Source organism: Drosophila novamexicana, unplaced genomic scaffold, assembly GCF_003285875.2.
Source record: "Drosophila novamexicana strain 15010-1031.04,08,12 unplaced genomic scaffold, DnovRS2.1 tig00001302-arrow-arrow-pilon, whole genome shotgun sequence".
NCBI lineage: Eukaryota > Metazoa > Arthropoda > Insecta > Diptera > Drosophilidae > Drosophila > Drosophila novamexicana.
In genome coordinates, this window is record NW_020824849.1 from 928,589 (window position 1) to 952,832 (window position 24,244).

At 42.8% G+C, this 24,244-nt stretch overlaps 8 protein-coding genes across 8 annotated transcripts; 5 read left to right on the forward strand and 3 right to left on the reverse strand.

The window, feature by feature from the left end:
* Positions 1-566: 566 nt before the first annotated feature.
* On the forward strand, positions 567-2,082 carry LOC115767027 (GPN-loop GTPase 1). The gene is made up of 3 exons (XM_030711153.1): positions 567-1,232; positions 1,297-1,650; positions 1,710-2,082. The coding sequence occupies exons 1-3, from the start codon at positions 597-599 to the stop codon at positions 1,917-1,919; spliced, it is 1,200 nt and encodes a 399-aa protein (XP_030567013.1). The 5' UTR covers positions 567-596; the 3' UTR covers positions 1,920-2,082.
* A 1,669-nt stretch (positions 2,083-3,751) lies between these two features.
* Positions 3,752-9,139, reverse strand: LOC115767038 (nuclear pore glycoprotein p62). The gene is made up of 3 exons (XM_030711167.1): positions 8,174-9,139; positions 7,967-8,107; positions 3,752-3,973 (listed from the first exon to the last, which is right to left on the reverse strand). Exons 1-3 carry the CDS (start codon positions 9,137-9,139, stop codon positions 3,902-3,904), a joined length of 1,179 nt encoding a protein of 392 aa, XP_030567027.1. The 3' UTR covers positions 3,752-3,901.
* Positions 4,645-6,751, reverse strand: LOC115767039 (translocating chain-associated membrane protein 1). Its single transcript, XM_030711168.1, has 2 exons — positions 6,366-6,751; positions 4,645-5,971 (listed from the first exon to the last, which is right to left on the reverse strand). Exon 2 carries the CDS (start codon positions 5,911-5,913, stop codon positions 4,798-4,800), a length of 1,116 nt encoding a protein of 371 aa, XP_030567028.1. The 5' UTR covers positions 5,914-5,971; positions 6,366-6,751; the 3' UTR covers positions 4,645-4,797.
* A 1,428-nt stretch (positions 9,140-10,567) lies between the features above and the next one.
* On the forward strand, positions 10,568-12,099 carry LOC115767043. The gene has a single exon (XM_030711172.1). The coding sequence runs from the start codon at positions 10,609-10,611 to the stop codon at positions 12,007-12,009; it is 1,401 nt and encodes a 466-aa protein (XP_030567032.1). The 5' UTR covers positions 10,568-10,608; the 3' UTR covers positions 12,010-12,099.
* A 2,329-nt stretch (positions 12,100-14,428) lies between these two features.
* LOC115767063 (nucleosome assembly protein 1-like 4) lies at positions 14,429-15,737 on the forward strand. Its single transcript, XM_030711203.1, has one exon. It carries the CDS (start codon positions 14,506-14,508, stop codon positions 15,703-15,705), a length of 1,200 nt encoding a protein of 399 aa, XP_030567063.1. The 5' UTR covers positions 14,429-14,505; the 3' UTR covers positions 15,706-15,737.
* Positions 15,738-15,741: 4 nt separating this feature from the next.
* Positions 15,742-17,778, reverse strand: LOC115767065 (mediator of RNA polymerase II transcription subunit 22). Its single transcript, XM_030711205.1, has 3 exons — positions 17,667-17,778; positions 16,614-16,715; positions 15,742-16,054 (listed from the first exon to the last, which is right to left on the reverse strand). Exons 1-3 carry the CDS (start codon positions 17,776-17,778, stop codon positions 15,837-15,839), a joined length of 432 nt encoding a protein of 143 aa, XP_030567065.1. The 3' UTR covers positions 15,742-15,836.
* Positions 16,722-17,659, forward strand: LOC115767064 (ADP-ribosylation factor-like). Its single transcript, XM_030711204.1, has one exon. The coding sequence runs from the start codon at positions 16,992-16,994 to the stop codon at positions 17,571-17,573; it is 582 nt and encodes a 193-aa protein (XP_030567064.1). The 5' UTR covers positions 16,722-16,991; the 3' UTR covers positions 17,574-17,659.
* A 568-nt stretch (positions 17,779-18,346) lies between the features above and the next one.
* Positions 18,347-24,021, forward strand: LOC115767057 (leucine-zipper-like transcriptional regulator 1 homolog). The gene is made up of 6 exons (XM_030711193.1): positions 18,347-19,174; positions 19,241-19,549; positions 19,635-20,744; positions 20,808-20,983; positions 21,723-21,901; positions 21,961-24,021. The coding sequence occupies exons 1-6, from the start codon at positions 18,447-18,449 to the stop codon at positions 22,363-22,365; spliced, it is 2,907 nt and encodes a 968-aa protein (XP_030567053.1). The 5' UTR covers positions 18,347-18,446; the 3' UTR covers positions 22,366-24,021.
* The last annotated feature ends 223 nt before the right edge of the window (positions 24,022-24,244 follow it).

Below are 24,244 nucleotides of genomic sequence, written 5' to 3' on the forward strand. Positions count from 1 at the left end.
TTTAGGTTTAAAGTGCCAGACTTTTAAAAAATATTGGTGAGTAAAGAGCGCATGCGCTTGTCAAGCAATGTGCCGCCACTGCAACCAATTAATTTGTGCTGTTAAGCCGATGTTATAAAACATATTATATTTTTGGCGTTGAGACTTTTAATGAGCTGAGCTTTGTTTTTAAAATAGCCTTGGTTTGTGTGCCGCCATCTGTTGTCATTACTTGAATTTTAAATGCCAGATATCTTAGAAGCGTTCATATCCGTTTCTGCGCATGTGCATTATTTATCTCCATCTATTGTCAGGCAGCTTCACTGTATTTAATAAATTGTACAATAAATCCGATGTTATGGCACAAATTATCGTTTCAGCATGCACAGCAACCACACTTTTATTGATGCCACCTATTGTCAAAAATTATATATTAAATGCGCATGTGCACGACCACGTAATGGTCCGCCATCTATTATCCATTGGTTGCTCTGAGCTACCACATCGACGCAAACAATACTTGGCAGTGCTGCCAGCTGTTGCAAAACTACGCTGCAGTGTGAATGTTTAGTAATTCTTAAACGTGCAACTTTGTTTTGGCGCAAGCTGCAGTAAGAATGACTACGAAACCATCCAGCAGCTGCAGCAATAGCAGCACCAGTCGTGGCAATGCTAATCCTGGCATTGATGACATCAATCTGGAGGCGCTGACACTCAGCGAAGGTATACGGGACTCGCCCGTCTGCATTATTGTGCTTGGCATGGCCGGTTCCGGCAAGACAACGTTCACACGCAGTCTTATCCAGCACGCTCAGGCGCAGTTTAATCCGTATGTGGTCAACCTTGATCCCGCATGCCGGGAGGTTCCTTATGCGGCGCATATTGATATACGCGACACCGTGAACTACAGAGAGGTAATGAAACAATATCAGCTGGGCCCCAATGGCGGCATTGTGACTGCGCTGAACATGTTCACCACCAAGATGCCCAAATTTGCGGAGCTGGTGCGTCGCGCCGGCGAGCGTGGCCACAAATGGTGCATCATCGATACGCCCGGTCAAATTGAAGTGTTCACTTGGTCAGCATCGGGCAGCATTATCACTGAGGGCCTGGCCACCATGTTTCCCACAATAGTTGTCTATGTTATGGATGTTGTGCGCTCCAGTTGCCCCACCACATTCATGTCCAATATGCTGTACGCCTGTTCCATATTGTACAAGACGCGGCTGCCCTTCTTGATAGCGCTCAACAAGGTGAGTGCAATAGATATGAGCGAAACAGATTCTTTAAAAACTAATTTTATTGTCGTTGAAACAGATTGACCTGAAGGACTGCAGCTTTGTCCAGGAATGGATGACCGACTTCGAGGTGTTCCAAGATGCATTGGAGCAGGAGCACAGCTATGTCAACAATCTGACACGCACTATGTCGCTGACACTTGACACATTTTACGAGAATCTAATCACATGCGGTGTCTCAGCCAAAACGGGCATTGGCTTTGCCACCTTGATAAAGCACATCCTCGACTGTGTCAACGAATACGAGCGCGATTACAAGCCGGTGTATGAAAAGATGCGTCTACAGCGCCTGGCCGACCAAAAGGCCATATCATTCCCAGCAACAGTCGTCGATGCGGCGGGCACAGCGGTGCCCATGGGCCTAAATCTGAGTGTTAGTTATAAATAATATAAGAAAGACCTACCTAATTACTTTTATATACATATTTGCAGGATCCAATAAGCAATGCGGACAACAGCGTATTCCTCATGGCGCCCAGTCTGGTGCCGGTACAAATGGATGCAGATACAGAGGAGTCTGAAGCCGATGCCAAGAATACAACAGAGGAGCAAAATTTTCAGAGTTTCGTTCAAGATCATTTGACGGCGCAGCAAAACAAACACGACAAACAGCAGCGGGCGCAGCAGGAACAGAAATCTTAGGCGATAGATTAAGCTCGTCAGTAAATCTAGTTTTAAGCTTAAAGAAAAACTAAGTTTATAGCTATATACACACTGTGAAATTCGTAATGAAATCCTTATATTTTATGCAGTTAGTTTGTTCTTTATTATTTTATTCACTTTAACAAGCAAAAACATTCAATATAGTGTTTGTGTTTCTTTTTTTTTTTTGTTTAATATATTTTTTTTTTTTGTATATGTATGTGTGTATATTTATAATTGTGTGTGTATGTATATAATGTTTGCGTAGTTCTCTGGTATATATGGACTTAAGTGTTTAGCTTTGCAAATTATTTGTAACAATTACAGTGATATATGACGGATATACTATCCATTTGGGAATCTTTGATTTGATTTATTGGATAATGCTTGTGTATATGTAAATGCAAGCCGTCGTGGATTTGTCCTATATTATAGCAAATACTCTATATGTACCACACAAATATATATATCTATATGCACATATAAGTATAATGAGCAAATCAATTGTGAGTGCGCCATGCCACGCCCAGCTCGCCTTATAGCACATAGGGGTTGTTTTTTGTTTTTGGTTTTTGTTTTTGTTAAATATTATGCTTACAAAAATACAGATCATCTCAAATTACAGCTCTCAATGATTTTTACATAGTTATACACAGTTATATAGATCGACATATAAGTTATACAGTTATACATACATATTCATAAATATATATAGTGTATACAGTGTACATAGTATTACTTTTCTTATCAATCGAACTATGATCTAGAAGCTAACCCATTTCTAATTTTCCCACATCTAATTTCTGCTCCGATCCGAGACGTAAACTTAATACTTATGTTTCAAAAACATTTGCTGCAATATATTTGTGCTCAAGATTTATATAGACTGCGACTTAATATGATTACAGAATTACGTGTATCGCATTTCCCTAACCCCCACCACCCGGCTCTATCTACCAGTCACCCCCCGCCCCCTCCCCTCCCATCGACCCCTTGCAAAATGCCCAGCACTGCAGGCGCTTGTGCGTGCCATAGATTTTTGATAAGTTCTTTTTTTTTCAACACTCAAAATCTGCCATCTTAAATGCATTTTAAGCTTAAAAATCGTTTAATATTTGTGCTAAAAATTATGTATATTCGTATAAGTTAATAAGTGTATGCAAATAGTTGATTTAAACAGGCACACACACACATACACACATACAATCGAAACGGAGATTTGTGCCAAAAAAAAAATAAAAAAATAAATAATAATAATATGATATATGGTAACAGCTTATTTAAAGAATCCTTAATATGTGTTTTCAAGAAACAGTCTTCTAGGTATTTTTTTTTTTGGATTTTTTGTGGGTTTTTTGTTTACTTTGGAAACATAACATTGAAAATTGCTTGAGTGTCAATAAATGTTGTCAACTTGGCATTCCATTATGCGAGCTGCGTTTGTTATGGGTAGCTTAGCTTGGACAGCATTTTGTTTTTTTTTTTTTTTTGTTTGAAAAGTTTTTTAGATACTTAATATACTAAATATGCCCAAATACAAATCGACAACTATGTGCGCCCATTTGAAGCAGTTGAAATATCATCAAACGTATGGAAATAGATATCATGGATATTTCAAGGATTTTCTATATGTTGTTCAAGTATTGAAGCTGCATAAATGGCGCACATACCTGTATATTTGCAGAAGGTACATTTGATTAAAATACGCTTTATATAAGTTTACTTTTGTGTTGGTATCAAGCTTTCTTTCATTTGTTTTTTCTTGTTCTTTAATAATTACAATTTTTGCTTTGATCAAAAATTTGTTATCTTAATATGCCTGTAGTAGGTTCTTGTATATATATCATAAAAATATGTAGATACAAACGTTAAATAAAATTGAGAAACAAAAAGCCATCAATAAGCGACCAAAGTAAAGGGGATGAACATTTGTTTTACTGTTTATATTGATGCTTTTGTTTTGTATATATTTTACAGTTCAATTAATCATCGTCGGACAGATTTGTTGTTGTAAGCAGTGTGGCATTATCTTCGGCGCCTTGCTCCTCAATATCCTGCATGAGAAAAGAGAGAGAAGAGGCGTTCTTAGGTAAATTCTAGTATTTAAGTTAATAGAAACCGAGTTCCATTGTTTCGAGAAATAAAACTCAAGTCTTTGTCAACCCCTAGCCCCAAGCCTGGATAAAAAAAAAAATAAGTTAAGTGTTTGTTATTTTTCTTATACAAAATATATTTTTAGCAATTTCTTTTTGTTTGTTTTCGTTACATTCATTAGGACGTATAAAACCACACGATCAAAATGATAAACTAACATTAAAAGTACTTGATACACACACGCACACACACACAAACATATGCATATACATGCATACATGTAAGCAATGCGCACATATGTACATATGCATACATATGTATATGTTACATTGCTTTTGTAGTTCACATTTACACACAGAGAGAGAGAGAGAGAGAGAGAGAGAGAGAGAGAGAGAGGGAGAGAGACGAAAAACACATTTGTGCATATAATTTTGATTTTTTTTCGCAGTCATGTATAAAAATAAAAAATTTGTTTATTTCAAATAAAAAATATTTGTAATTTGTAATAATAATGTTTAAAAAAAAAAAGAAAAACTTAAATTGAAACAAAACATTTAGGTTTACAAATAGCTTCCGCTCTGAGAGAATATTGTAAATGCAGCGCGACAGTATAAAAATATTTTACGTGTTGTGTTGTTTAGTGTAGCAAATGCTGGATTTCGCTGATAGTCTGTTCTGTTCGTGTTCGTTTTCTTGTTGTTGTTTTTGTTGTTTGTTGCTTGAGCGTCTGGAAGTGTGCGGAAGATTTTGTTGTTTGCTGGAGCCGCAGCTGTGCTTAGCTGATTCACTTGAGCTTCTGCTTGACGGGACTGGGCGACGCCTGGTCGGCCTCGGGCAGATCGCTCTCCTTCTTGCGCTTCAGCTTGTCCTTGTTGGGCGCCTTCGCCTTCTTAGTCTGCGCCGCCAGCAGCTTAGCCTCGCGTTTCGCCTCCCGCTTGGCGCGCAGCTGTTCGGTGATAAATGAGTAGACCAGATAGCCCTGCAGGGCGATCAGGCCAATCATGGCGATTACCGCACGCGCCTTATAGCTGCCGCCAGATCGGCCAATGCCATAGTAGAGCGTCAGCACACCGATCACCGAGGTGGCAAAGCGCACCAGGACAAAGCATGCATTGTTCACAATGTTGGCACGTGCCAGACGCTCCTCGCGATCAAAGACGCCAATCAGCTGGAATATGTGGGCGAGCAGCTCGCTGAAGTAGTGCAGCGTGAGCAGGACAAGCGCCAAGCGCTGGAAGCTAAGCGTATAGGCCAATACGATGAGCGTGAATCCGCTTATGGAATGTATTATCTTGGGCTGTTGCTCCTCCTTGGCGCGCACCTTCTGGAAATAGAGTTCGGGCAGCATGTGTAGATAGTATGCCAACTGGATGATAAAGTAGAATTTATGCAGGAAACTCATCGGATGCGCCGGATAGCCCTCCCACAGTTGGGCCACTTGGCCCAGGTAGCCTTCGCGCAGCGCCACATGCGTGCCCCAAACGAATGAGAGCAGATAGAAGGCAACCAGCTGGCCGGATTCGTTAAAGCGTGCCAGCTTGAATTTCGATAAGTGCAGCTTCTTGCTAATCTTGTCCAGCACAAACTCCTGTATGATGGCGTGCATTATGATGCAGGTGAGCGTATAAAAGAATATCGCACAATAGTCCTTAATGCCGGCCAAATACGTGTATGGCTTGCCATACGGCTGCTCCCGGCTAGCCTCCTCGCCACTAACATTGTGATGCAGCGATATGAAGGCGCTGGCGAACGATGCCGTCGATTCGTTCATCAGTCCAACAACAAATACCATTGCCACACATGAGATGATGTCCGCATGGTTTTGTATGACAAACTCGTGGCTCAATATCGGTGGATTTTTGTTGCTCGTCTTGCGGCCGAGTCCCGGTTTGATGGCCATAGTTATTCTTCTTCTTCTTCTTCTTGTTTTTGTTGTTGTTGTTTCTTCTGGCTAGTTGCTGCAATGTTGCAAGTTGGATTAGTGTTTGGTGAATGCAATCAAGTGACTGCCTCTCGCTCTCTCTCTCTTTCACACACACGCTGTCGGTGCGAGTGTGTGCGCGTGGCTGTTGCAACGTCAGCAGCAGCTGACATCGCATCGCCAGCGGAATTATGGCCATGTGCATGCAAATGCCAATTGGCCTGTGCAGCCCATACAACAGCAGCGCGCAGACACACACACGCACACACACACACACTCACGCACACTAACAAAACACACAATACAAATTTGCCGTGTTGGCACACACATACATACAAGAGAGGCAGCGCTGCTAGCGCCACACGCAAGCAAATTTCTTTTTGCTTTTCACTAGACAAGCGAGTTTGTTGTTGTTATTTTTGGTTGCTTACAGGATTGGAATTTGTGCTGCAATTTGCTGACGTAGGCGTCTTCCAGTTGTGTATTTCTTGTGATTTTCCTTCTTCTTCTTTTTGTTATTCTTGTTAAACACTCTTAGTTTTTAATTACAGTTTACTTTTTTTTTTTTTTATTCCAGTGCGCCTGTGGTCCAGCCGCCTCTGCTGCCTGCCTGCCTCTGGCTTTTAGTTTAGCTGCTGCTGCTGCTGCTGCTCACCTGTAAGTGAGTGACTGACTAACTGACTGACTGACTAACTGAATGAATGTGTGGCTACGTTTCACCGAAAACGCTGTGTATGCCAGTGTGTGTGAATGCCAAGGCGGCCTACTGGCAAACAGAGCCAAGCAGCAACAACAACGGCGCTGCCACCAGCCGCAGCAGTACAACAAAACATACAGCCAGCGGTAGCAACAACAGCAACACAGAAAAAAAAAAAAAAAAACTGCCACGCAAACGACTCTCGGCTCCAACGGGTAATAGTGTATCTGTCGCCTTGTTGTTGTTGTTTCTGCTCACTACCACTTGTTCACGTTGTTGTTTATTGCCTGCTCGCTTGCGCACACACAGCGTAGCGCTTACGTATTGCCGGCTAATGATATGCGTTCTCGCTTCCACACGCCCAGAGCGCCACAATATTATGTTGGGGCACCCAATCGTCGATGTCACGATGTTTGGCCACGATGTCCGTTTTTGATTTTTGTTTGCTTCGTGTGCCAGCCGACAGTGACGTGGAATTCGTTGTATGTTTGGCTTATCGATAGACACAATAGGCGTCATCACCGCACATTTGCAACTCTGCCAAGAGGCACAAAAAAGAAAGTTCGCCCAAGGCGGCGTTACACGCGTGAGATCACATACTCGTATATACGTCAAGGCTTATGCTAGATACGCCATCTATGTAACTTGAAATACACATTTTTTGTTAGCACAACCTATCCACGCTTGCATTCTGACGTCATGCGCAGAGAACTGAATGCTTAACAGAGTTACCGCTCTCTTTCATCTTTGCCATTCACATTAATACGCGCTCATTGCACTACTCGAATATAACGGTTAAAATTCAAATATATTTTAAATTCAATAAACGCGCACGTAGGTTATTGATTAACTAACAGGGAAATTAAAACTAAAATTGTATCTATGCACTTAACGCCAATAATGAGCTAATTATTATTAGTTGGACATATTTTTTATTCATTATTTAACCTTTGAGGAAATTTATTTAGTTGTGTTAATGTTTAAGTTATTGCTATTTGGGTAAGATTGTATAGTTTTGGGAATTTAACACTTTTAATGAGTTTTGCAACATTGGTTACAACCTATCAAACTGACATTATTTGAAAAACTAATGTCTTTTACGGAGTTTCGACTAAGAAATAATTGCCTGAGAAAGGGTAGCCTGGGATTTGAACCCAGGCGGTAAATTAGAGCCCTCCCTAACAAAGTGTGGGGTCTGAGGGATGAGGGAAGGCGATATTCGACACGGTTTCTTAGTATATGGGATAGAACTACAAATATTGGTCAATTCTGTGACATTTTAAAAGCATTACAAGCCAGTCATGCGAAATGGTAATTAAATGCATTTGTACTCACGTTACGATTCCGCTTGCGCACAGAGGACACAATGGTGCGCTTGTTGCGTGCCACCAGGCAGACCGTTATAATTAAAATCATGCCAATGAGTGCAAATCCAAGCAATGCGGGCAACAGCACGCTATCCTCAGCCTTGTAGCCCTGCGAACGAGAGTGAGTGGGTGTCAGAACGAGGCCAGAGGCGCAAACCACAGGCTCCATACTTACCGACCACTGGACGTATGTGGATGGATCTATGTAGGCCCAGCGTGTGTTCATCCAAGCGCTGTTGCTTCTGTTCTGCTCCACAGCCTCGTTGCCAGGCAATTGTTGTTGTTGCTGCTGCTGCTGCTGTTGCTGCTGCTGCTGTTGCAGCTGTGTGCTCTGGGTCTTGGCCAGCACGGGCGGCATGATGGGCTTCTTGGCTGCCGACTTGAGCAGCGGTACTTGTATAATGCGCGTGGTTATGGTTGCGGCCAGGCGATTGCTAACCGATGGGACGGCGGTGGTGGTGGTGGTGGTGGCAACTGTTGCCAGTGTTGAATATGTTGCTGGCGGCAAGGCTGACCGTACGGTGTTAGCCGGAAGATGTTGTTCAGTTGTCTGCATGCCAGATGTTGTTGTTGTTGTTGCGGTTGCTGCTGCGATTGTTGTGGTTGTTGTTGTTGTTGTTGGCGCAGTTTTGTCAAGCTTTAAGACGAACTGCTCAATGCCATCGTGCTTGACAATCTGCACGGTTTTGCCAACATTCTGACCCAAAATGGCCGCCACTGGCGGAGCTGGAGCCGCAGCTGTTGCCGCTTTTCCGGCTGCAATATGCGGCAGCTGTCGCTCGCCGCCGCTGCCACTGTGCGTGAACGCCGCCTTCGTTTTGAGGAACCATTCAGCGGGGCTGGGCAAGCACTCGGCGGACACCAGAAACGGTATAAGCACGGCGCCAATGATAACCGTGCAGACAAAGATCAGGCCCAGATATGCAAAGAATGTGCGACGTCTGCGTGGCGACGCCGATGAGCTGCGCTTGCCGCCCGGCCCGGGCGTGCAGGACGTGGCGGACGTATTGGACGCGGATGCGGAAGCGTTTGCTGCCAAGCAGCTGGCGTTTGTCAGTTTGCCCTCAATCCGAAAATCGTCGTTTTGCGGCAAAATTGTATATTGCAAACTGTTCTCGCCGTGCCGTATTGTTTTGTACATTTTTATTTTGTTCTTTTGCTCTTATAACTTACTTTGAGACTTGCTTTGTTGTTGTTTTTTGGTTTTCCGTTTTCTTTCTTTGCGCTCTCTCGCTTCTTCTTTTTTTTTTTTTGTTTTTTGTGTGTGTAACTGTAAATGTTGCGAATCTGTAACGGGAAGCAAGGACACTACGGGACACTTTTGCTGTTGAGCTTCGCGTTTCCTGCTGCTTAATTGTGCTTCACGCCAAAAGCTGTTGTGCCAATTGTTGTTGTTGTTGTTGCTGTTGTTGCATGCTCCTTGCGTACTAATTTTATGTTTTTATTGATTTAGCTTTTGTTGTTTTGCCAGTCGAAGAGAGACGAGCGCAGGCAACAGCAGCTCGAAAAACTGCAAAAGTTTTGGCGCAGTCGCAAATCGCATTTGGCTTTGCTGTTGGTAACACTCTTAACGGTTAATAATAAATATTGACAGTGCTGGAAAACGCAATCATATTCCTGTGTATGCTTCCAGGAGTAGAGCACATTACATCAGAAACAAACAAAAAAGTCCATCGAATTTTAGATTTCATATTACAAATAACTTAAATTTAACCTTCAAATGATTCGAATGCAATCGAATTATTATTATGCACATGCATAGAGCATAAAGTTTTCATTTCCGTAAAGTTCGTTGAGTTTACATATGTGCTTTTAAAAATTTGTTTCGATCATTAAAGCGCCATATCGCTAGCCTGCGTTCTAAATTTAGGCACTGTACCTCTGAAACTCCCTATTGGACGGCACCATATAATCTGAACATTATCTGACACGAGTAAACACGAATATAAGTATATTGCCAAATTTTGGGTCTCTAAATTTAATTGCGTCGTAGACACGCGCTTAACCAGACAGATGGGCAGACGGACGGTCAGGCATGATGGACATTGAACAGAACGAGTATACTCATTTCATTTTGTGGACGAGTATAAGCAAGGATACGGATACTGTGATATAAACGGCGCAAACTCTCTGATATGACATGACAAAAGCTTATTGATATATAAAACAATATGTATGCATGTGTATACATGAATAGCATAGCTGGCTGCGCTGACAAAAGATAAATGCTACGCATAGGCCTTAAATGGGAAGCGGGAATAGAATTTAATTTTTATCGTCGACTGACGGGTTGGGTTTACGATACGTATCATAAATTAAACAAACAAATTGTCAACTGATTTATGGCCAAAAGCAAATGCAACATTAATTGAGCAATCGACCGGTTTCAATGGCCAACATTTCTGCTGGTATTGTAAGCCAAAGGCTGCGTGAATGTGGCCGACTGATAAGACCCATATTGATAAGAGCCCTGACCAAGTGGCTTGTTTGCGTACGAAGGCTAAAGGGAGAAGTGGAAGTGACTGCTTATCGCCGACAATTTTTCAATGCATTGGCCGTCCGTTGCCTGGAACAGCTCAGTCACGTAAACGCCACTGGAGTGCGAGCAACATGCTCTTGATAATCTGTCTTGGCCTTGGCTTAATGGCGGCGCTGCTTAGCCTTGGCTTAATGGTGCTGCTGCCCCTGCTTGGCTTGCTGGTGGTGCTGTTGGGCCTGTCGCTGCTGCTGCTCAGCCGCAAGTCGGCGCTCATCTTTGGCAAATATCCATGCAAGGGCATCTTCTACAGGATCAAGTATGGCATTGCGTTGCTTGTGCTTCGCCAGCTGCGATATCGCATCTACCAACGCAACGAGGATCAGCTCAGCTCGGCGGCGCATCTGGCCACGCTGGATCGTCCGCAGCCGCTGACCAATGATCCGAAAAGCTATGATGTGGTTAGCTTTATGGCTGCCAATGCAGCTGGCCAGAAGCTGATGGTGTCGCTGGAGCGACGTAGGCGCGGCGTGCTAAAGGCGGCGCTGTATCTATGGTTACCCGATGGTCATTTGTACTCGTTGCCCAAACTGCCGGACATGGTGCACTTTACCAGCGATGGCAACGAGGAGAGCACCGAATTTCGTGGTGCTGGCTTCCATATCTATCCGGAGGAATCGATGCGCGTCTGGCGACTCGAATATGTGGGCCAGCTGCGACGCTCCATGATCAACGAGCCGGAGACGAATGATGAGCAGCTGGTGGAAGTGCAGCTGGATATGAAATTCACAAGCACGGCGGAACATTTCAACTACAATCGCGATCTTAGCTCATCGTTGATTGCCGACTCTATAGCGCGTGAGGCCTGGAACGATAGCTTCTATGGCATGCTTAAGAGCGTCGGTCACATTGTGGAGAAGCGTACCCACTATGAGCAGAATGGCCAGCTTTCCGGCAGCATTGTGCTCGGCCAGAGCCGGCTGCAGCTGGAACTGCGCGGATTTCGGGATCACAGCTTTGGCACCGAGCGCTGCCTGAGCTCCATCAATCGTTATGTCTACTTTGCCCTACTGCTGGACGATGGCAGCAGCATGGTCGTTGGCAATCTTAGCCAGCCCTCGTTCTTTCTATCATCGCTCAAAGTGGGCTATGTGTGCACGCCCCAAGGTGTCTATCAGCCGATCACCGCCAGCAATTTTGAGCTGTACTCCTACGGGGAGAAGGGCACGCCGCCCCAGCATCAGAATTTCATAGTGCATACCGCTGAGCGCGCCTATCTGGTCCAAATACGTGTGGAACACAGTGCTGTGCGCTATGTGGGCGGCGACTGGGAGTCCAAGGTGTACAACCAGTTTGTGGCCTGTACCGTTAATGGCGTCAGCGGCCAGGGACATGCCGAATATCTCTACAGGCACAACATGGGTCGGCCCGAGTCGGTCACCGCCCAGGATCCGCAGTGGTATCAGCGTATTAAGTGCTTCGAGCGCAGTCTGAGCAACATGGAGCTGGTCTGCGATGAGGATTTCATATTCTAGGACATCCCAAATTGGATATATATACAACTTGATGCATACCTATGTGATAAATAATGTTACTCTTTAACAGAAATAAGTAAATAAAATTATATAGCTATTGAACACCAAAGGATTTTGTCTTGCTCGGTGACATACTCAAGGACATGTCCTCGGGCGCGTCGTGCATTATGATATATAATACATTTTATAACACACAACAGAGCAGTATAATACCTATGCCTAAAATAAGACAGCGCCGGAAGACAACCATCAAAAGAGACGCTCAACAACTTAGAACTCTTGGCCTTTAACGAAGCAAAAACCTAGTCTTCCTGGGTTTTCAGAAAACCCCTTTTTCAGAGTCATAAAACGAAAGTTTCTAGGACAAATATATGATATAGTATACTCTAATATAGCTGCTATATAATATAATAGTAAAATGAAATTCCTAATTGATCAGTATGGACCGATTCCTTCTATAGAGCTTTATATATACATATATATATTTAGTATTCCGAAGCGTATAAGGTTGTTCACATGTAGGAAGCCTATTGAATTCCTTAAATCCCAGGTTTGGTCAAGATATCGATACAAAAAAAATTAATTTTCGAAGGATCCTTTTAATGACTTAACATAATGATCCGATCTGGCCGATTCTGATATACTATATGCCTGCAACCGAAAGACGGATATATTCTAAGCTTAAAGCCTGGAAATAGACGAGCGAAAAGCCGGGCATGGCTATACCGAATCGGCTGTTAATATATAAGTAAGTATTATAAATGGGGTGTGCCAAAGATGTCTGAAATAAAAAAACGTATGCTTGATAATATCTACTGATGGTCTAATCAAGCACAGGACTTCGTCTTCTGTATTATAAACGTTTATTCATTAAACGACTTTGAATTATAGCAAATAACATATTTTGAAGTGTGGACCACCCACAAGTACTTTGAATATTTAAAAATAAATCAACTTGAGCACGTTAGCGTAGAATGCAGCTTACCGGGCCACAGCCGTAAGCAATCTGGGATAAGATAAGAAAATATTTGGGATTTTCTATCAATAAATAAAACAAGGAAGGCGGTTACGTATTTTATATACCCCTGATTTATGAAGGCAAAGACAATGACTTGTGTTATCGATGCGGTCTTATGCCAGGGATTAGTAACGATCCAGTCCAGCTGTGTAGAACCGTGTTTCTGCGATAAGGGAAAACTCAAGAACTATCAAGACCTTTGTACATAATAGGTTATGCGGCTGGGACGGACAAGGTAATCAGTATTCATGCTGTCTTATGATTGACTGACCTACGACAAATATCGGTTTACGACCACGATTACTCCACACACCATGGTAGCATTAAATTGGATACGATTCTTTAAGTACGCTTCTGGACATTTCATGGAATGATAATAACGAAGTTCAAAGTCCCTCTGAATCAGTCAATCAGATATTACTAAGTACAAGTTTAGGGCTTGGTTTTTGTTTGTATTTAATAAGTTAGTAGTTATTTCACTGGAAGAAAAAATACAAAAGCAATGACAGAACTGTGATCATCGCAGTATTTAGATTGGCGAGCATATCGCTTGAAGTGCTTATTCGTAGAATTCCTGAAAGCTCTATCTTGGCGGCGTTGTATACCCTAGGGCATATAATTAACACCCTCGTCAAGCGTATTATTGTTATATCTCGAAGTGGGTAACGCTTAGAGCGATCACATAAGGATCAGTATCAACAGACGTGTCGACCTTAGCCACGTTTGTCTTTAGTCTCTTTAAATGCAATAGATAGAAGACGAAGATAATACTATCAGATATAATGAACAAGAATATATATGTGCATATTTATATAAGGTTAATTGGCGAAAAACGGTTACATGAAAGGTTTTTGCTTACCAGCCGGATCAAAGGTTTAATAAATGAAAGTTTATTCTACAGTTTCAAGATTGTCATATTTTTAAATAAAAGTGGAGATCAAGATGAATAGATTTCAATTTTCCGCGAACGTGTACTTAGTGGAAAGGTAATATCTAACATTTTTAGCATAAAACGTTCCACGTGCAAGGCCGGGCAATATCCGCTAGTTTATTTATATCTTTACCAAAAAAACGAACAGTCCATGCGCTCAAGTATTAAATTCTTAATTACAAAGAGCTTGATTAAACTTCACATGTATAGAATATTTCACAGAATGAATCGCTCTTAAGTTGTTTTCGGACTACAATCGGAAGTTAATACAAGGGTATCTAATTGTCAGTCCCAAGATTCGTCTAGTCTTATGCTTAGATGATTCCTTAGTTGTATTTTGATATAGAATATAAATAAAAGCCTGCACTTTATTGCATGGCATGATTTTGATTTGCATTACGACTTGAATTCTTGCCTGACATTTTTTCAGCTATTTATTGGAACAGTTTTCATTTTGCTTTCAAAATATATAGAAGTAAAAAGAAATATAAAAGAATTTTGTCAGGCTTCCGTTCAAAATTCAATATCAAAATTCATAGGTTTTAAGATGTTCAACATTGGCACCAGCTCGGAAGTCAGCTCAACGGCGACCATTGTAAATGTGAAGGATGCGATGAATACGCCAACTGTCTCAATTGCTAATTGCAATCGTATTAGGAGTCGTAGTCGTAGTCGTAGTCGTAGTCGCAGTCGCAGTCGGAGTCCCGGTGCCATCTCCGACAGCTTTAAGTTGAGTCCGGCAGAGATGCCGTCGAACAGTCGCAGAGCCTTTCTACAGCACATGGTCGATAATTTGCCAAAGACGGTGCGCAATCGTGTGTTGGCGCTGAAGCACAATCAATTGCAGCAGATTAAAATATCGGAGCAGTTCTTTCGCGAGGTGTACGATCTGGAGAAGCGTTTCTATTTGCAGAGTTGTACGCTCTTTGATGTCCGGCGCGATATTGTCGCCGGTGATGTGGAGCCGCCGGTGATGGAGCGCTATTGGCGCGAGGAGCCCGATGAATTGCTCGAGGAGATTAAGACCACGGAGGAATTTAAGCAACTGACCGAACAGCTGCATCAATTACCATCCAATGCGGTGGGCGTGCCTAGCTTCTGGTTAACGGTCTTCCGCAATGTGGCCCTTATCTCAGATCTGGTGCAGGAGCACGATGAGCCGTTACTCGAGTGCCTGCTCGATGTGCGCATTAGCTACGAGCCAGATAGTTATACAGTTCATTTTCAGTTTCGTCCCAATGGGTATCTGCACACATCCTCTCTGCAGCTAACCAAAAAATATATACTGCGTCACGAGGCGGACAAGGACTATCCATTTATGTTCGAGGGTCCAGAAATTGTGCGTTGCGAGGGCTGTCACATCCACTGGCGGGATGGCTCTAATCTGACATTACAGACGGTCAAACAGAAACGTCCTCGGAAAGGTGCACGCAATATATCAAAAGTGATGCCACGCGAGTCCTTCTTTCGATTCTTCTCACCGCCGCAGGCGATGGATCTATCATTGGCCGATGAGAAGACAAAAATGGTACTTGGCGCCGACTTTGAGGTGGGCTATTTGCTGCGCACCCAAATTGTGCCCAAGGCGATACTCTTCTATACCGGCGACATTGTGGATAACGTCAACGATGAGCTCTGCACAGCGGACAATACATCGGCATCGTTGTCCTCTCTGTCGCATGGTGACCAAGATAATCAAAGGAACTCAAAGGAACGCCCCAGCATTAGCAGTGTTAATCCTAAATAGAACTTTTAAGATTTTCATAAATCGTGCATGCATTTTCATTCTTTCATACTCTCTACATACATATACACAAGGTATACACATATACATATACATACATAAATGTGTGTAGCTAACTAGATTCTAATTAAGAGCTATTTAAATATGCTAGTGTAGTACTCCTCCTCCAGATCGTACAGGTCCATGGCCATCTCGTCGCGCAGCTTCATCAGCTTTTTGTCGCACTCAATTTGCGTGGCCCGAAACAGCTGTGAGTTGTTTGTGATTGCCTCATTCACCGAATGAAAGTCATTGAGTATAAGATATTGCTTGAGATCTGCAACTAGCTTCATCAGCGATTCACCAGCTCGCACTGCAACACAGAGAGTATTTTTTTAAATGTGTCACAAAATGGGCGTTCAGTCATTTAAGGATCCAGACCCAAATACGCTTTGTTGAAGTAAGGGTATCTGTCGTCAATATATATATATCGGAACTATCAGTCATCATCGACATATTTAAATACAAATTCGTAGTTTGTAAAGATGCAGAAATATTTGCTTTGGGCTTCGATTTATCTTGTAAGATCCTGTCATTTTCCTTGCTTTTAAAAATATTTCAAATATTTCGAAATAAAACTAATCAACACTGTATTACTATATAAGTTAGCTGCCATGGGAACTATCCGTTGATATTGATATCCTGTATAATACTTGTGTATTTGTTGTTTGTCGCGCTTAAAACACACTAACTACTATATCATAAAGCTGCCATAGAAGCGAGTCATATAAATAACGATGTTGTTGTTGGCTAAGATCAGAATAGTATATCGTACAACTGTCATGGTATGGTTGGCAGGGTATTTAATGATCGTCATCACAGAAAGCTAACTGATATCAGTGGTCTCTATATGTATTTAGTTGTCCGCTTACCCATGTTGGCGGCTCTCACTTGCATCTCTAGTGCATCCTGCTCGCACTGTGTTGTCTTTGAAATTTGACTGTGACTTTCGCGCCGCGCCAGCTTCAGAATTTCTGTAAACAAAAGCATAAACAACGGAGTCAGTTATTGTTTGAGAGCGGAGTGCAAAAGAGAGAACACACACAGAACATACACTCTGCTCGTATCGGATGGCATAAACAAATGCCTTTGGGCTTAAAGAGAGGCTATGGTTGCCTTGTGGCAGCCGGGCAGAGCTACAGTTGGGGCCAGAACGCGTGTGGATCTTGTCATTTACATACAGTTACATGCAAAAATATTTGCTCAGTTCTCAATTATAAAATACAACAAAATTAGCAGCCGCATACGCAATGGGCACATCATTTTCATTTTTCTTCGATCGGTTTGCTGCCAAGGAGGATGTGCGTGTGTTGATGATTGGCCTGGACGCAGCCGGCAAGACAACAACTCTGTATCAACTTAAGCTGGGCGCCACTCTAACCAACATACCGACCATTGGATTCAATGTGGAAATATTGGAATACAAGCGCCTCCGTCTGACTGTTTGGGATATTGGCGGCCAGAAGCGTGTGCGTTCCATGTGGCGATATTACTACAACAATGCAGCTGGCGTTATATTTGTGGTGGATGCCGCCGATGTTGAACGCTTTCCCGAGGCTATGACCGAGCTGCATTCGGTGCTGCGCGTGAACGAACTAAAGGACAGTGTCGTATTGGTTTTCGCCAACAAGCAGGATCTGCCGCATGCGATTGCACCGGCAGAGCTAGCCTTGCGATTGCGCTTGGACGAGCTACAACAGCGCTGGAAGGTGCACGGCGTCAGCGCCGCCAACGGACATGGCGTTCTCGAGGGCATGGAACTGCTCTATCGCATGATACGACAGCGTCGTCAGCGTGTCCGTAGAGAGCGTCGTTTCAAATCATTCTTCTAGCCCCATTGGCAGCTCCAGCTTCAGCGTTCGCGCCATTTCCAGCTCCTAGCTCTTATATACATATATATGTAGCATAAATGTGTATGTTATTACCTTCAAAGTTTTCCAACATGCTGCGAACATCATCTTTGAGGCGCGCATTGTAGGACTTCAGGAGCGCCTCTTTCGATTGCGGCAGTATTGTGGTCCGTGAGCTGCTTGCCATTTGGTGAGCGCAGCAATCAACCACACGGCTGTTGCAGGGCTATAAATTTTCTTTAGTTAACAGTTTGTTATTAAAATTATTTCGCTTTATTTATAATTTATTTGTGGTCTTTGCCGCGGTTTTGGCTACCAAGCAGGGTTGCTCATATACGTGCATGGTGTCAAAAATTATGGCTAGTACAAGATAACGCCGCGTTTTTTAAATTATTATTTCACTTGGTAAGTATGACGTCACGATTGCAAATGAAGTCCAAGTCCAATACAATTACAAATTCGGCAATTGCATTTATCATTTGACCCCATATGGGTTTAAATAGATGGTACGCATTAAATATATTTAGACCAACATTCGCATTGCTTAGACAAGAATTCGGACAGCCGTGACGTCACAATATATGAAAACAATTGCTTACAACGTATGGCGCAATCTCTTGTATCGCACAATTCCTGGGATAGTTCTTGCATATTTTGGCGATATTAATTATCGATTGATGCGTTTTAAATATCGATACATGGAAATTCTTTGCTTGCCCATCGCTAGTTCTTGACCTGCAGGGGTTGTGAAAAGTGATCTCGAAAATAGCGTCAGAGTTGAGCAAGGCATTGGGCCGCAGCGTAATTTCCATCAAGATAAGCCAACGAAGGAGATTCTACAACTGTAATGCTTTAATGCTAAAGTCCATACTTGGCGCGGACACGAATGGTTCTGGGGAAGATATACCAAGCGGAGGCGTTGGCGTGGCCAACGGCAGTAGTGGCGGGAGTGGCAGTGGTAGCAGCACCAGCGCTGGAGCATTAAGCCGAGCCAGTTACGGCCTTGGCTCCAGCTCAATATCCAGTGGCCTAAGTGCTGTCTGTGGCCTAGTCGGAAGTGGGAGTGCGAGTGCGAGTCGCAGTGGCAGTGGGAGTGGGAGTACAAGCGGTGGCAGCACACCAGCATCCGTGTTTTGCCCCGCATGCGTAGCAAACAGCTCACAGCAGCGGCAGCAGCAGCAGTTGGCATTTGCCTCAGGGGCTGAGGCGTTCCAATTGCGAGAATCAAAATCGGGCAAGCGGATTAAGGCGCGCAAAAGTGCATCAACGGCTGGCTGTTTGGACGCACAGCATATACGCAACAATCTGAAGATGTCCACATCGAGCTCAATGCGAAGCACACGTGGCAACGGCAACGGCGCTGGCAGCAGCAGCAGTAGCAGCACGGCTTCCGCTGTGGTACCATTCGCTGGCTGCAGTCTGGCATACGATGGCAGCAGCAATGGCAGCTGCAGCAGCGTCAATGGTAAAGCCATCTCTCCGGGCAGCTACAGCTGCAATGCGCTCAATGTGGACTTCAACTCCTATACGGCTACGCATCAATGGACACGCATGCTGGAGTGTGCCGAGTTTGTGGGCGCCAAGTAAGTTTAGCCAAGTGCGCAATGCAGGAACATTTTTAAACATGGTTTTTGTTGTTTTTCTTACAGGCGTAGCAAGCACACGGTGGTTGCCTACAAGGATGCCATGTTTGTGTTCGGCGGTGACAATGGCAAGAACATGCTCAACGATCTGATAAGGTTTGGGGTCAAGGACAAGTCATGGGGACGGGCATGCGCAACGGGCACACCACCAGCACCGCGCTATCATCATTCAGCTGTTGTCGCGGGCAGCTCAATGTTCATCTTTGGCGGCTATACGGGTGACATACATTCCAACTCGAATTTGACCAATAAGAATGATTTGTTTGAGTACAAATTTCTCAGCGCCATGTGGGTGGAATGGAAATTCTCGGGCAGGTAAGACGAATCTCGCCAGTCGTTAGTCCGGAATCACAACTAAAAGCTGCTGCTTTCTCTCTCTCTCTCTCTCCAAATTTGACAGGCAACCCGTGCCACGCTCGGCGCATGGTGCTGCAGTTTATGATAACAAAATGTGGATTTATGCTGGCTACGACGGCAATGCACGTCTCAATGATATGTGGACGCTTAATTTGACCGGCGAGAATCATCAATGGGAGGAGGTGGAACAGCAAGGTGATCGTCCGCCCACTTGCTGCAATTTTCCCGTTGCCGTTGCACGCGATGCCATGTATGTCTTCTCTGGCCAGAGTGGCTTGCAGATTACAAATTCGCTGTTTGAGTTTCACTTTAAGACGCGCACCTGGCGTCGCATCTCCAATGAGCCGGTGCTGCGTGGTGCCACGTCGGCGCCACCATCACGCCGCTATGGTCACACCATGGTGCATCACGATCGTTTCCTGTATGTGTTTGGTGGTTCGGCAGACTCCACGCTGCCAAATGATTTGCACTGTTACGATCTGGACTCGCAGGTGTGGTCTGTAATACATCCGGAACAGAACTCAGATGTGCCATCCGGTCGTGTGTTCCATGCATCGGCCGTAATTGGCGATGCAATGTATATCTTTGGCGGCACCGTCGACAACAGCGTCCGACGTGGCGATACGTATCGCTTTCAGTTCTCCAGCTATCCCAAGTGTACACTGCGCGACGACTTTGGCAAGTTCTTTCAGGAGAAGCAATTCTGTGACATTCAGTTTGTGGTGGGCGCTGAAGAGATACGCATTTTGGCGCACATTGCCTTTGTGGCGGCACGCTCCAAGTATTTGCGCAATAAGATATTGTCGGCGCGCGAGGCGCGTCAACAGCAAATGGAGAAGGTCTATGGTGTTGGTCAGGTGGATGCGTTGGTATTATATACGGGCGTCGGTGCAGATCGTGAGCCCATGCTGGAGGTGCGACTGTCACATGCCTCACCCGAAGCGTTCGAGATCATACTTAACTACATCTATACGGATCGCATTGATTTGAAGGACTCCTACAGCAAGAATATCATCATACTCATCACGGACATCTATCAGTTGGCTGGCCTGTTCACCATGCCGCGCCTGGCGCACGGCTGCATACAGTATCTGGACTATAAGATCAACAAGATAAATGTGCTCGAAGCACTCTACAATGCGGACAGAAACAAGTGAGTATCTGGCTGCCTTCAATTCAATTCATTTCAATTCAATTTTGTTGATTTACGTCTCAGCATCAAAATCATTAAGGATCACTGCATGCAATTCATTATCAAGGAGGAGAACTTCACCGAAGTGGTCATGTCCAGTGAGTTCAGTGATCTAGACAAGCCGTTGCTGGTCGAGATTATACGCAAGCGTTTGCATCCCAGCAAATTGGTCTTGGACATCAGCTTTGAATCAAATATTGGTGAGTATTTGACCAATATATACGTTTATTATTATTATGCATTATGAATATGCGAAAAACTCCACCCAAAACCAAGGAATCTTGTCGTATACCGTCGTATACTTCTGTTTTCAACCCTTTTAAAGCCTTTACTTATTTAAATATGCTTTTAATGCATTGAAGAACACGTATCCAAACCAATGCAAGCTATTCCTGTGTATAGCAGGCAGTTCATGTGCCCAAATATTTCATAGGAATAAGTCAAATTTTTGGTTCTTATATGAAAAACTCGTTGTTTTTCAAGATATCTTGACCAAGCTATCCACATGGAGTATTATAATATATAGCTCCAAGGGAAGAACTGGTCATAAACTGGGTTTTTCCAGGGGAACGTTTTCCGTTTTTCAACAAATCTTCACCAAACTCAGTAATCACAAGCCTCGCTGTTCTGCCAGCGTATGTGCAAAGCCGGACCATAGAAGGCGTTCATTATAGCTATAATGTTATTCTTTCTTTTAAGAAAACGTGAAAATTAATTTGCTGTTCGTTTGGCAAATCAAAGGCCAATGGTTGAATGATATTTTCCGTCTGTCTGGACTTAAGCTCATTAAGCGCCGCATAAAACAAAAATAGATTCCTGAATTTAGATAATCCAGCGCAAGTAAACTACCCGGCACGGACAAGGCCGGCTAACGCCAATACAGATATATCTTTACAAATATATATTGACAAATCCATCAATATCCATGCATGTATTTAGGCACCACGTTGGAGCTGGATATGGCCTTGTTCTTGGAGACAACGGGCAAGGACTTTTGCGATATAAGCCTTATACTGGAGGATCATGTGATACCGGCCCATAAGTCTGTGTTATCAGCACGTTGTACCTATTTTCAGGGCATGTTTCGCTCGTTCATGCCACCGGATAATACCGTCAATGTAAATGCCATCGATTGTTATCAATTATCTATCATGCTGTTAATTAATTAATCCATCAGATACAAATTGGCGAAATTTCACCCTCGCTGGATGCTTTCCACTCGCTGTTACGCTATATATATTATGGGGAGACCAAGATGCCGCCACAGGATGCACTCTACCTGTTCCAGGCACCCTGTTTTTATGGCCTGTCCAACAATCGTTTGCATGCATTTTGCAAATACTCATTGGAGCATAATATTACATCAGAGAATGTTCTACAAACATTGGAGGCCTCCGATATAACAAAAATCTATGACATAAAGGATTATGCATTAAAATTAATTGTTAAAGATTTTGCCAAAGTGGCCAGGCTGCCCAAACTTGGAGGTTTGTCGCGCGAACTGTTACTGGAGATAATACGCGCTGTGGCCGATTCGCAAGGCGAGTTTCTGACCCGCATTAATATCAATGCCGATATCTGAAAAATAGTGCTGCTACAGCCGGCTTTGCAGTTGTTGCTCGCCTGGTTGCAAATCGGACGTAGCACGTAGAGCAGCAGTAGCGGTTGGTAGCGCAATGAATACACCCAAGCAACACCTTACTTCCCTTCTGTTCCTAAATCCTAACCTAATCTCTAACTGACACAATAATCTCAAACTATAATGCTTTTGCATAATTTAAAACAAAAACAAAACACAAACACGCCCATATACTCACGATAATCAACAATCCAAAGAAACGAATATGATGGAGACAGCGATATAAGCACAATATAGAGACAGAGAGAGAGAGAACGACAGAAAGAGAGGGAGAGAGAGTCAGAAATTTCGATATCTTAGATCGTCTTTTGTGTAGATCGTAAGCGGTAGCTGTTCTTTAAAATTGCTATGATAAGGAAGGATTTATAGGTCTGCATATAATCTATATGTTAAGTGCTCCTGGAACTGAAGGTACTTTAGTGTTTTGCTCCGATATTAATGGAGTTTACTGAAATGAAGGTAATTTCAATGTCAATATTTTCCAATACAAAGAATTCTAATTACCACAGTATCTATACCATAGCACCAAAGTATCTATCTATACAGTATGATGAACAATTATCTAATCTCTATTTATATATATCTCAAAATATCCATATATATCTATATGTAAAAACATATTCGATATATATATATGCGTTGATACGTGTATTAAATACTAAGTTGTTGGACTACGGTTGAAACCTTCAGAAGTTAGATTGAATAGGGTCGTTGGGATGTTAGTTCCAGGACAAAGTTAGTCGCAAAGGCATTGATTGTTGATAACCAAGAGTTCGTACGTTCTATGTTGTGTTGATTGCTCCAAAAATCGGTATATATGCATTAGCCTTGTCATCAATTTTGTCGGCAACTGCTGAGTCGAAATTTCCGATTCAGAATATAAATGCTTGGCAAGACAAAGAGTTGTCCAGAATATTGGTAAATTCGAATGAAAGTATTGCAATATTTAAACCTGATATCCGAACTCCAAGTCTACTGATAACATCTTACCTTTTCATATTTCAAATTCTTCTGACATGGATGATATAGCAATTAAAAACTGTGCGCATTCCCCAGTCTTTCAAAGAACGGGAAGATTAAGTTTCAAATATGGTATTTTAATACCTTTCAAACGCAATCTGGACCATATACAAAGTGAATTGAATTGAATTGTGGCAAACCCAATTGGATATACGAAAAAATAAACAATCTATTGATAATGGATGAGCCAAAATATGTTCTAAGGATTCTGTATATATGAACTGATAGAATAGAATTATTTACAAAATAATTCTATCACGTTATCTGGGATTTCTTTATTCTAGGAAAAAGATATCAAATGATGATCAGTTCGCTTTAAAGTCCGAGCTTAAAACACAGATATAATTTACACGGCCAAGATTTATTTATAAGGAACAGACGCATATATATTGGATTCTTGAAAGAATCAATACGTGAACCATGGAAATCGTAGAATTGAAGGATATAAAATGCTATTTTGGTAGTTTGAATTGTGCTTAAGGATACAGAAAATAGTCGTATTATGTATATGCGGAATAAGTATAAAAATATAAGTATTGTTTGATATAATTTATAACGTATCTATATATACTATACACACTACGCTATAGCCCCTATACATATGTATATATAGATATGTATATATATATATATATATATATATGAATACACACAATATGTACCTAGAAGTTAAAGGTCCTCATGCATGTTTAATGGGTATATGGTTTATCGTTTACTTACTATACTTACTTGACGCTGCAATTCGATTTAACAATATCTTAACTAGTTTTAACCAAATGTCCAAGCTCAAAGCTAACACATA